The 13,017-nt window shown below is 35.3% G+C and overlaps 1 protein-coding gene across 3 annotated transcripts in view; it reads right to left on the reverse strand.

Moving 5' to 3' along the window:
• Nucleotides 1–13,017, reverse strand: part of TFPI (tissue factor pathway inhibitor (lipoprotein-associated coagulation inhibitor)) — a 98,470-nt gene that overhangs the window by 31,574 nt on the left and 53,879 nt on the right. For all 3 annotated transcript variants that reach the window (XM_012000078.1, XM_012000079.1, XM_012000080.1), the window contains exons 2-3: nucleotides 11,967–12,089; nucleotides 4,889–5,086 (exon numbers count right to left, since the gene is read on the reverse strand). In XM_012000078.1, the coding sequence (XP_011855468.1) occupies nucleotides 4,889–5,086; nucleotides 11,967–12,087 (319 nt within the window). In that variant the 5' untranslated portion in view covers nucleotides 12,088–12,089. The remainder of the gene's footprint in view (nucleotides 1–4,888; nucleotides 5,087–11,966; nucleotides 12,090–13,017) is intronic.

Consider the following 13,017-nt stretch of genomic DNA (forward strand, 5'->3'; position numbering starts at 1 on the left):
TGGAACATTTAGCCCATTTACATTTAAGGTTAATATTGTTATGTGTGAATTTGATCCTGTCATTATGATGTTAGCTGGTTATTTTGCTCATTAGTTCATGCAGTTTCTTCCTAGCATCAATGGTCTTTACAATTTAGCATGTTTTTGCAGTGGCTGGTACCAATTGTTCCTTTCCAGTTTAGTGCTTCCTTCAGGAGCTCTTGTAGGGCAGGCCTGGTGGTGACAAAATCTCCCAGCATTTGCTTGTCTGCAAAGGATTTTATTTCTCTTTCACTTATGAATCTTAGTTTTGCTGGATATGAAACTCTGGGTTGTAAATTCTTTTCTTTAAGAATGTTGAATATTGCCCCCACTCTTTTCTGGCTTGTAGAGTTTCTGCTGAGAGATTCGCTGTTAGTCTGTTGGGCTTCCCTTTGTGGGTAACCCAACCTTTCTCTCTGGCTGCCCTTAACATTTTTTCCTTCATTTCAACTTTGGTGAATCTGACAGTTATGTGGGTTGGAGTTGCTCTTCTTGCGGAGTATCTTTGTGGTGTTCTCTGTATTTCCTGAATTGGAATGTTGGCCTCCCTGCTAGATTGGGGAAGTTCTCCTGGATAATATCCTGCAGAGTGTTTTCCAACTTGGTTCCATTCTCCCTGTCACTTTCAGGTACACCAATCAGACACAGAGTTGGTCTTTTCACATAGTCCCATATCTCTTGGAGGCTTTCTTTGTTTCTTTTTACTCTTTTTTCTCCAAACTTCTCTTCTCGCTTCATTTCATTCATTTGATCTTCAATCACTGATACCCTTTCTTCCAGATGATCGAATCGGTTACTGAAGCTTGTGCATTTGTCACGTAGTTCTCGTGCCATGGTTTTCAGCTCCATCAGGTCATTTAAGGACTTCTCTACAATGGTTATTCTAGCGAGCCATTCGTGTAATCTTTTTTCAAGGTTTTTAGCTTCTTTGCAATGGGTTCGAACTTCCTTCTTTAGCTCGGAGATGTTTGATCATCTCAAGCCTTCTTCTCTCAACTCATCAAAGTCATTCTCCATCCAGCTTTTTTCCATTGCTTGCAAGGAACTGCATTCCTTTGGAGGGGGAGAGGCGCTCCTGTTTTTAGAATTTTCAGCTTTTCTGCTCTGCTTTTTTCCCCATGTTTGTGGTTTTATCTACCTTTGGTCTTTGATGTTGGTGACCTAGAGATGGGGTTTTGGTGTGGATGTCCTTTCTGTTTTTTATTTTTCCTTCTAACAGTCAGGACCCTCAGCTGCAGGTCTGTTGGAGTTTGCTGGAGGTCCACTCCAGACCCTGTTTGGCTGGGTATCAGCAGCAGAGGCTGCAGAACAGCGAATATTGCTGAAGAGTAAATTTGCCCCCTGATCATTCCTCTGGAAGCTTCATCTCAGAGAGGTACCTGGCCGTGTGAGGTGTGAGTCTGCCCCTACTGGGGGGTGCCTCCCAGTTAGGCTACTCATCGGTCAGGGACCCACTTGAGGAGGCAGTCTGTCCGTTCTCACATCTCAAACTCTGTGCTGGGAGAACCACTACTCTCTTCAAAGCTGTCAGACAGGGACATTTCGAGAATGTCATTTCCTTTTCACTTGCATTGTCAAGCTGCAAATTTCCCACACTTTTATTTTCTGTTTCCCTTTTGTAACTGAATGCCTTTAACAGCACCCAAGTCCCCTCTTGAATGTTTTGGTGCTTAGAAATTTCTTCTGTCAAATACTCTACATCATTTCTTCAAGTTCAACGTTCCACAAATCTCTCGGGCAGGGGCAAAATGCTGTCAGTCTCTTTGCTAAAACGTGAGAGTCAGCTTTGCTCCAGTTCCCAACAAGTTCCTCATCTCTATCTGAGACCACCTCAGGCTGAACCTTATCATTTATATCACTCTCAGCATTTTTGTCAAAGCCTTTCAATAAGTCTCTTGGAAGTTCGGATCTTTCCCACATGTTCCTGTCTTCTTCCGAGCCCTGCAAACTGTTCCAACCTCTGCCTGTTACCCAGTTCCAAAGTCACTTCCACATTTTCAGGTATCTTTTCAGCAACATCCCGTTCTACTGGTACCAACTTACTGTGAGCAAGTCACATCTTACATGGATAGCGGCAGACAAAGAGAGAGCTTACGCAGAGACTCCTGTTTGTTAAAACCATAAGATCATGTGAGGCCCATTCACTACCACGAGAATGGCATGGGAAAGACCACCTGCCCCCCACCCTGTCCCCCATGATTCAATCGTTTCCCAGCAGTCTCTCTCACAACACATGGGAATTATGGGAGCTACAAGATGATATTTGGGTAGGGATACAGAGCGAAACCATATAACACACACTGTTAGAAAACCACAACCACTTCCACTTTCTAATCTCTAATAGCCATCTCCTCTCTTCAGAGAGACCACCATGCTGTACTTGGGTTTCCTTCCTATAATGGCGGTTTTGAATGCCTTCACACAGGAAGCAGGGGAGATTGCAGGGCTCATCATATGTATTTACCTTCTCCCAGAGGTCACAATTCTACACTGCCTTTTGTTCAATGTTTGCAAACAGTAGTTTTTTACATTTTGCCCAGTTTTATAGTTCTTTATGTTGGGAGAGAAAGTCTTGTTCTATTTGTCCATCATGGCTGCAGATTAAATTCTCTTCCTAGGTGCGTTTCTAAAAGTCTAGCCATATTTTTTCTATATACCAGCTATATCCTTATCAGTAGTCTGCTGCATAAAACACTCAGACATTCATACTATAATGGCAAGTGACTTTTTTTTTCATGGAGTCTTTCTTTGTTGCACAGCTGGAGTGCAGTGGCACAATCTCAGCTCACTGCAGCATCCACCTCGTGGTTTCAAACAATTCTCCTGTCTCAGCCTCTTGAGTAGCTGGGACTACAGGCACATGCAACCATGCCCAGCCAATGTTTGTATTTTTAGTAGAGATGGAGTTTCACCATATTGGTCAGGCTGGTCTAAAACTCCTGACCTTAGGTAATCCACCCGCCTCGGCCTCCCAGAGTGCTTGGATTACAGGTGTGAGCCACTGCACCCAGCCTCAAGTGACTTTTGATAGATAATGAGGAGATGGGGTAAGAGAGTTACACTTACATGCTAGCCAGAAATTATATTTTAAATGATGATAAGCAAGGCTATCACTGGTGAGAAAAATGATTACATTGACTAACCTTTAAAGAAAAGAGTAACTTTTGCACAGTGATAAACTGTAAGAGTTGATCTATACACATATATAAAAAGAACAAGTATATATTTCAAAGAAGAGGCCAGTTGATGAAAATAAATTGCCTGGTAAATGGAAGAGTGGGGATTAAAAAGAATGAGGCAACCAGGCTTCTAGCCAAGGTACTGACAACTAAGAATGATTCTCAACTCAACACAAAAGGATACTTGGCCCAATATGTATGGAAGAAAATGGGGTATAGAAATCTGTGATGAATGGAAAAAGACCAAGCAATCACAAAAACCAAAGGCACCACTGAGGACCACTGAGCTGCCTAAACTGTGTTAGTAACATTCCTAGGGTGTCTATGGAGAGGAAACAGAAATCAGTGCTGTGAGGTTAAGGAAATATATTCATGTCTATTCTCTTCTTTTAGCTCTGGAGCATACAACAAAACATCTTACAGAGTCACAGAGGAGAGAAGTTCACTCTTCTCACCACATTGATGTTTTCGCACAGGCCAAGAGCACCATGATGCCAAGGCTGTTTAGTAAAAGGTATTTAGAAAGCAGTAACAGAGTGTGAATGCAGAGCTGCCTGATTTGTAAAAAACAAGACATGTAGTGTTACTAACCAGAAATATCATCTCTGTATCACCTCAACTGTGTCCATCCAGCTCTCCGAACATGCTATGGTAGAATATTGTGCTAGAAACTAGGGAAATAAAAGCAACTCAGCTTATTCTATCGCTTGAGTAACTTACAATTTGGAAGAATAACCTGAGATTTAAAAAAAATTCAACATTTTTGTCAGTAATTATTTGTAATTTATCTTAGTGAGATGATACAAAATCACATACAATAAGGTAATTAGCAAAATTTGCAAAAAAAGTTAAATTTTAGTAGGATTAATGTAGAATAAAAGTTTAATATAATATGATATCCTTTTGAAATTTGTAACTTAGTAATATTAATATAAAACATTGGGTTTAGTAAAGTCCACAAGGGTCATCAGGGATGATTTTTCTTTTCTATGGTATTCTATTTTTATTTCCTGTAGTATTTCAAGGTTCCAATAATTTAAAAAAACCTTAAATTTCATATACAGTTGTACTATTTTATGCAGCTTAGCATTTTCTAATAAGAGCCATAGAGCTTCAGTTTCCAGATTCATGATCTTGAGAGAAGATAGAGATGAGACCATTGTGTTAACAAAGGAAAGACTAAGTCAATGTGACTAACAGTTTTTCTTCTGCCAACTGAGATTACAGGTCTGGGAGACTGAATTACACCCACTTTATTTCAAAAATACGTCACAATTCTGTGAACATGAGTTGAGGATTTTTTCTTCTGTCTTTATTATGGAGAAGAGTATAAGACAATAAATGAGGCCTCATATATTTGGTAATTCACTGATATGAAAAAACGAAAAATGATAGTTGAATGTGCAAGCTGACCTTATCTAAAATTTGATAATTTGCTTTAAAATGTCTCTGAGGCATATGGAGAGTTTCTGGTACCTATAAATATGGGCATTTCATGGAACAATTCAGAATTATCATTTTCCTTAAATGTTTTTAGACTTCCCTGAAAGTCTAAAAATGTGGAAATAAAAGATTCCTTGGAAATGTTAAAATAGCATGAAATTACTTTTCTCCCTAAATTATCAAATCCATAATTAGACTCAATAGCCCTAAAGGGTCTTGAGTAATAAAGGTTCCCAGAAACCTACCTCTTGTACACACTTTTTTGCACTCTTCCAGACTTTCAAATCGATTCTGATTTCCTCCACAACCCCCATATATAAATTCTTCACACTGTCGTGTGAAAATATTGAAGAAAAATCTCTTCATGATTGCTTTACATGGGCCATCATCTGGCTTGAATGCACAAAATGAATGCATAAGTTTCAGTGGTGGCAACTCAGTATCTATAAGGTAAAAATAAAAGATATAATATATAATCTCCATCAACACTATAATAATATTCTTTATTTCCTTTTTAATATATCCTGATTTTAAGGAAAAGTGCAATAAAACATGCTGATAAGAAAGTTACCAAAATTGTAGATAAAGTTAATAAATTCACCAAATGAGACACAACTTCTAGACTCTTGTTAGAGAGGTATTGCTTAAATCATACCAACCGAACTGGGAGGGAATTGAGTAGTTGTTGTAAGGCAACTTCATTCAAGTGGATGTGCCCCCAATAGACCTTTTCTTTTAACTCAGCTAGTGGACAGTTCTTTGAATTTCTCTCCTTAACCTACACTTGTGTCACTTTTTACACATAAAACAACTCTTTAAAAGCAACAGCATATTCACATTCATATATATATAGATACACACACACACACACACATATGTATATAACACTATATTAAACCATTCCCTAATTATGAAAATGTATGTGTTTGATGTTATGAAAAATATACTTCATGGTGCTTTTTTTTTAACTTACCATACCATCCTTGGGTTTTAATAATGCTGAAATAATGTAAATAATGCTATGTTTTAAATAGAATGAGGCAATTCTTTTGACTTCAAATTATATATTTTTTCTTTAAATACTTAGCTACTAATTTTCATAACAGAATTTTCTATCCTGGAAATGGGCATACAAATAGAGGAAACTCAACTAGATTTTTTAAACATTTTACTTTTTTCAAGTCCAATAAAATTAATAGGAGCCTAATATTAAATAAGTTCTATTTGTTTACCAGTAAAGATAGACACTGAAAATTGTGGGTGGTGCAACCAAAAGAATAATGACAAAAATGCCATATAATACTTCTTGAATATTTTCTGCCTATTGAATCTATGTATTTTCTATGTCTTTGGCAATTGATTATTAATCTCTTATGGGGAATATTGAAACCAATAAATGACCTAAACCAATTTTTCCTCTAGGGGGCAGCAATATTATATTAAATTAAACAGACGAGTATAAATATCTTGAAAAAAAGTGTTTTCATGCATTCTAAAATAGTTTACTTTGAACAACAACAAAAAAATGAATGGATGAGACTTTAATATTTTCACATAAAATATTTTTAAGGCATAAAATACAGGATAAGTTTTTAGAGTATGATTGTCTCAAAAGAAATCTGTTTTAAATTTCCTGTAATTTCAAAATGTGAATTTTTTGAAAGAGAAAATATGCATATAATGAAAGTTAAATTAGATAATTTTATTACTCGCATTCCACCCATAATATATTATTATTCTAATCATCAGTTTTGAATTCATAGCAAGTATTAGTTTTATTTTAGTAATGATAAAACTCTTTGTAACAAAATGATTGAAATGATATTGTTAATTTTTTATATGAGTCATAAAATTGTAGGTAGTATTTACAGTCTTGGAAGGGTTACAAATACAGTTTTCTATACGTAAGTTGGCATTTTCATGCTGTTTGATTCACGTGACACTAATTATTTTTGAACATGTAAATTTTATCTCAACTACTAACACTGCTTTCAATTTTTAAAAATTCTAGCTAAATTTACATACTATCATCTCATTACTTTGATCTATTTGGTAAGTTAATTGATTATTTTTTTTCAATTGAAATAAATTGAGCTGACAGAACTGATAGAAGAGTATGTTTTTCAGGTCCAGAATTTGTTAAGTTAGAATAATATATGACAGATAACTATTATGAAAGAGGGATAGTTTCAGCACCAAACACAGTCATAAAATAGCTAATTAGCAAGTAAAAATGTTGATCAAACCTTTAACTAAAGTTGAGTTTTATGCACATATGTATTTGTGTGTCTTCAAATTTCTCTGGAGTTATTTTCAATTGACGAAATGTAATGTTTGTGTTTACCGACATGATTTTGAAAATAATTTTAAACTAATAACAGTGTCACTAAATCCAATAAATATCTATAGTCTATATATAAATAATTTTATCAAAGTGGGTTAAGAAATATTGGTGAACATTGACAAGTTTAAATGTCATTTCTTTTTTTTTCAAATCCTTTATCTAACGTTTTATGTTGATGAATTTATCTAAAATATGACAATTTGCTTTAGAAGGTCTCTCAGGCATATAGAAAGTTTCTGGTACCTATAAATATGAGTACTTCATGGTAAAATTCTCCATTTTTCTTATATTAGATACACAAGTACTTTTTAAATAGAAATTCATAACATAAATATAATTGAGGATTGTTAAAAATACTTCCTAAAAATAGAAAAATGTGTCAACCAAACTGACTTGTTAAAACATATTTTCTCTATCACTGAAGTTATAATTGTCAGTTTAAATTTTAAAATCATTGAATGTTTTTTTCTGAGTGGTACATTTATGAATAATTGTAAATACAGTTTATATTTTTTTATCTTTACTTAAGGATTTTAGAATGCCGAGCTGACCTTTTGAGTTGTTATGAGAAACCGGAAAAGTTGGTGTGAAGACCCTAAGTGGTGCATCTGACTTACAGCAGGCCCACAACAAGTATCATCGAATTTCGTATCGTGAGTTTCTGAACTCTACACATGTTTGTTTTGAAACCAGTAAAAATGTGACCGATTGGTTCTTCAAATATTGGACCCCAGAATTCACATAATTTTAATTAACAAAGCAGGAATACAAATATTCTGGCATTTTTAATTTTAAAGCTGTATACCATTATCTTGAATTGCTGTAGAAATTCTCATATAATGTGATGTTATCCAGTCCCAAGTTAACATTACTTTAGAACTTTGTTATTGAGGCAGTGTTTCAGATAGAAAACTTGAATAAAAATCTGTATCTGCAAAACACAGGGAACTTTACCTAATACCTGAGTTGCCATGTACATTCAGAAGTCATTTTTTATAAATCAATAATTTTTATCAGATACTATTTGGTGATTTCTCTACTTTTTATTCTTAATATATTTGATAGGGTTTATCATCAAGCTAAATCTTTTTTCCATTTTCTGCATTAAAAATACAGTCACCCTAAGTTCAATCTGCTATTTAGTAATTTCGCCAGCAGGTGGTGGCAGTGCACCACAAAGGCAAAAGCTGATAAACTAGCCGTAGTAGTACCTAGCAATAATAGCTAATGTTGCTCACTGAGTAATCACAATACTCTTGACGTTTTTGTAATTGTACCCTTGAATGATCATAACCACCTACTGAGTTAGGTATTATTATATTCATTTTATAAATTATAAAATATCATGGCAGAAATTAAGTAAATGACTGAAATTCACACCATAAATGATGGGTTTAAAACTGATCCTCATATGGTTTTACAACAGCTATCTCACACATTCTTAATAACTGCACGATATTGTCACAGATATGTGACTGAGATTCCTAAACTAGCATTTGGATCAAGCATACAGTTTTAATTATATAATTTCCACTCAATTAACAACCTTTATTTTCAAACATTCACCTTTATGAAACTAAAAATGGTTTCAATAATAGAAGTAGGTGATAATTTTATAGAAATTTTCTAGGAGTAACACTAAATATTAACTTTTATGAATTATATTTTGTTAATTACTAGGTGATTATTTGTCTTGATTCACACTTTAATGTATTTCTTATAGAAATCCTGGTTAGAATATTCTTTGTGCAGTGATCTTGCAGCCCACACCTAAGCACAGTATCCCTGGATTCAAGCAATGGCCAGGTGTGCTGTGTGACCCACAGTGCCATGCCACTCCACCCGAAAGGGATGGAAATCTGCCTTGATCTTCATGTCTTATTTTGAAAAAAACCCTTTTGAATGTGAATAATTGTGTATTGGCCATGTGTCAGGCATTGTACTGTCACTACAGATATGACAGTAAATTAGATGACAGCAGCCCCTCGTTCATGGAGCACATAGACACTAAGGACTTACGCAAATATTCAGAAAGTCCTGGGTGTTGTGCGAGTGAACAGTAGGATACCTAAATTAGCCTGAAGGGGTCAGCGATAACTTTCCTGAGACTTGAAATTGAGACTTGAGGGAAATGTTCACAGAGGTAATCATTAACTTCCAGCAGTCATGAGAAAGCAAAACACATACAGGGCAATGTAAAAGGAATTTAATCTGATCCAGCCATATAAATAGAATTATGGTTTACATGAAATCATTCGCATTCGATGTCATGAATTTTATGTCTCGTAGTCTAAAGGTTACAATCCTGCCTTCCCCTCGCCGCCCCCTGCCCCATGTCCTGGGATGTTGGATAGAGGACTTACTATAGTATTTGCTGCCTGAAAAGATGTCATGCCCTTGACTGTAAGAATACTCATCCTCTTGGAACTTGTTTGCGAATCTAGGGCTTTCAGGTAACTTACCATCTAAGAATCTACATGCTGCTTGCCTCTAATTAAAGAATTTGACTTTTTTTTTTTTTTTCCTGGCAGGCAAGAACAAACATGTACACTTTACCTTCTCCGTGTCAGAAAATGTGCCAGACGCTTTTTTACTTTTTACATAAAAACTATAGGAAATCAGTTATTTAAATTATTCATTTACAGCTTAGGACACTGGGAGTCAGAAAGTTTAAATAACTTATTCAGTCTCACAAAGGTACTAGGTGGCAAACTGCACCTGCAAACTCAGGTCTGTCTGATTCTAAATCCTACAAAAGATACTTGCTTTTCACTAAATGTTCACTCTTAATTTTCTCTCTCCTAGCCCAATGGAATTGTTTTAAAAAGCTTATCACCACTTTTTGTTATCATTTTTGTCTTATCTAGAAGTTAATTATAGATTATCCTCCCTGTTGATTGGACTGATAAAAAATCACCTACTATTTACTTGTGAGAGAAGCAATAAAATTTGATGCATTTTTCTATTAATGATGAGTACCTTATTTCAATTAAATAATATACTTCTATAAAATGATGTTATGACCTTAGCATCATGGGATAAATTGTATCTCCAAAATAGAATTTTTTAGATGTGAGATTGGGTTATTTTAAAAATTTATTTTAAACAAAAACAAAACAAAACTAGATAAAACTGCAACTAGCTGGTGAAGAGGTCTTTAAGTCTAGCTTAAATATCAAAATTATTTGTTATCCACCTAGGTTTGGAAGCTACCTTATAGTAATTTTAAATTCTGGCTTAATTACTGATGACTTAATTCTGGATTATTGACTGACTATGGCAGCAGCCGCAACAATTTCAGGAACTTCCTGGTTATCCAATATTCATTTTCTCAGTCTAATTGAGGAGAATTGGACTGGGACAATACAGGGAACACTTGGATCGATTTGCTTCTCACTTCCCACAAGTGAGGTTGCCTGTTTTTTTCCCTGTTAGGACTTATTTTATCCTCCACCTTCCTTGTTTCTGTAACCTCCGGAATGTTCGAATTTTAACCCACCAACTTTTGAGGAAAAAGCTGAATGAGGAATTGAAACTCATAATGTCCAAATTCCTATTTTCAAAAAGGCACATGAGGGTTTTTACTAAGTAATATTTCATCTCTAGGAATTTTATTTTTTTTAATTTTTTTAATTTTTTATTTTTTTTTTGAGACAGAGTCTTGCTCTGTCGCCCAGACTGGAGTGCAGTGGCAGGATCTCAGCTCACTGCAAGCTTCGCCTCCTCCGGGTTCACGCCATTCTCCTGCCTCAGCCTCCCCAGCAGCTGGGACCACAGGTGCCCGCCACCACGCCTGGCTAATTTTTTTGTATTTTCAGTAGAGACGAGGTTTCACCGTGTTCTCCAGGATGGTCTCTTATCTCCTGACCTCGTGATCCGCCCACCTCGGCCTCGTAAAGTACCGGGGTTACAGGCGTGAGCCATCGCGCCCGGCCTCTAGGAAATTTTTATAACGTGAATTCCCTTTGCAGAGCCCTCAGAAAACCAAGCTTGAATGAATCTCCTTCCTTTTCCCATCAACAGCAGCACTCTCCATGCTTCTGTCACTTTGTTTACTACATTATACAGAAATAAACTGTCCACCGTTCAGACTCCCCTAGGAAGCAGCGAGATTCTTGAGCACCTCATCTCAGCTATACCTGTTTCTCTAGCACCTTCCTCAGTTTCAGGCCCAGAAGATGTATTTATTCACACTTTATTAAAGTACACTGAACACGGTCATTTTAAAGAGCTATTAGAGGTATCAAATAAGAATACATTTATGGAAATCTTTTTTACATCTTAAATCGCTATACAAAAATAAGCTATCATTTTGTTTAATATTCTCTCATTAATACCAATGCTTGAGATTTCTGTCAACAGTTACTAATTTGCCACAAAATGTTACTTTAATAAAGGTATATATCCACAGTAACCATCACCATACAGGCTTCTCCATGCTCTATTTTTTATTTGTAATATTCTCATTTTTAGACACAGAATTTTATGGGATTAGATCTAACTTACATTACTAGATCCTTTGGTGTCCTGGTTGACTAGATTTTTATATTAGTCTTGACTGAGAAGTTTTTATTTTGGAAATATGGGGAAGAAAGAGAATAGCTGAAAACTCAGATGTCTGAAGTTCCCTTTCCTCCTCACACTTTTCCTAGCCAAAGGTTAGCATCAAATGTCATAGGGAGTTGTTTTTACAACATTTTGCTCCTTGCAATAGCCCAGAGCTACTCCAGTGTTTAATATTGTGTGCTGAAAAAAAGAGAGAAGTCTTTCAGCTAAAGTTACTTGGTTTTGGACTGTTTAACACACACACACACACACACACACACACGCATATGCACTCGGTATAATAAATTTCCAAAGAAAAATATCACTTCAATAAAAACTAATTTCCCTCTACAATGGAAAAATATGGTAGATTTTTTAGATTAAAATTGAGAGCTTTAACTAGCTTAAAAAGATAAATGCTTCTAATATTTTACCTGTGATAATTGTGTATTCTTCATCTTCCTCAGAATCAGCATTAAGAGGAGCAGGGGCAAGATTAAGCAGCAGGCATATGGAAACCCAAAGTGCATGTACTTTCTTCATTGTGTAAATCATCTCTGAAATGCAGAACCCATACATATCAAATAAATAAAGTGTTCATATGGACTCATTTACAGACCAGTAAACATCGTATTCGTACTTCATATGCCTATGACATTTTATGTGTATACACATACATTTCTCTGTGCATACTCAATGAGTCATACTTAAAATATATATGTAGTATTCAGAATTATCGGCAAACACATTCAGTGCATATATTTATTAATATTAAAGCAAGCAGGTCATATTTCAACTTTGAAAATATAAATAAAAAGGACAGTAATTGAGAGACATGGGTAAATGCTGATCAATACGGCGAAGTATATATTAAAGTCCATTTCCATGTGCAATCTTACTTTCCACATCTTTCACACAGCTATTCTTTCTCAGTCGGAACCAATAATTATTTAGGCATTTTTCTATTACTTCTTTAATGCAACTTTTAATTCCTGGCTTATCTTTACCTCTGCTCTAGTTCTTCTTTTAAAAAGGAAACACATTTTCAGAATTTTCATCTTTGTTTCCTTTAAAAATTACATTATTTACATCAATTTCCTAACCAGGTTTTCTATGAGACAGCAGACAGCCAAAACAGCAGACAAAAGAAGTGTCTGACATTCGAGTTAGTCCTTTTTCCCAGTTCATTATTCCCCAGTTTAGGGCGTTATCTGATTCAAAAGAGTTTCACAGAAAAGTGATTCTAAGTGATAAGCCATCACTTTACACTCTAAGGGAAACAGATTTCAATAGGAGAGTGAGACTTTATCTGTTTCAACATTGTTTAAAGATCTATAGCCAAAAAAGCAAAAAAGAAAGACAGACAGAGAGAAAGAAAGAAAGAAAGAAAGAAAGAAAGAAAGAAAGAAAGAAAGAAAGAAAGAAAGAAAGAAAGAAAGAAAGAAAGAAAAGAAGGAAGGAAAGAAAGAAAGAGAGAGGAAGGAA

The sequence above is a fragment of the Mandrillus leucophaeus genome, unplaced genomic scaffold (genome assembly GCF_000951045.1).
Source record: "Mandrillus leucophaeus isolate KB7577 unplaced genomic scaffold, Mleu.le_1.0 Scaffold615, whole genome shotgun sequence".
NCBI lineage: Eukaryota > Metazoa > Chordata > Mammalia > Primates > Cercopithecidae > Mandrillus > Mandrillus leucophaeus.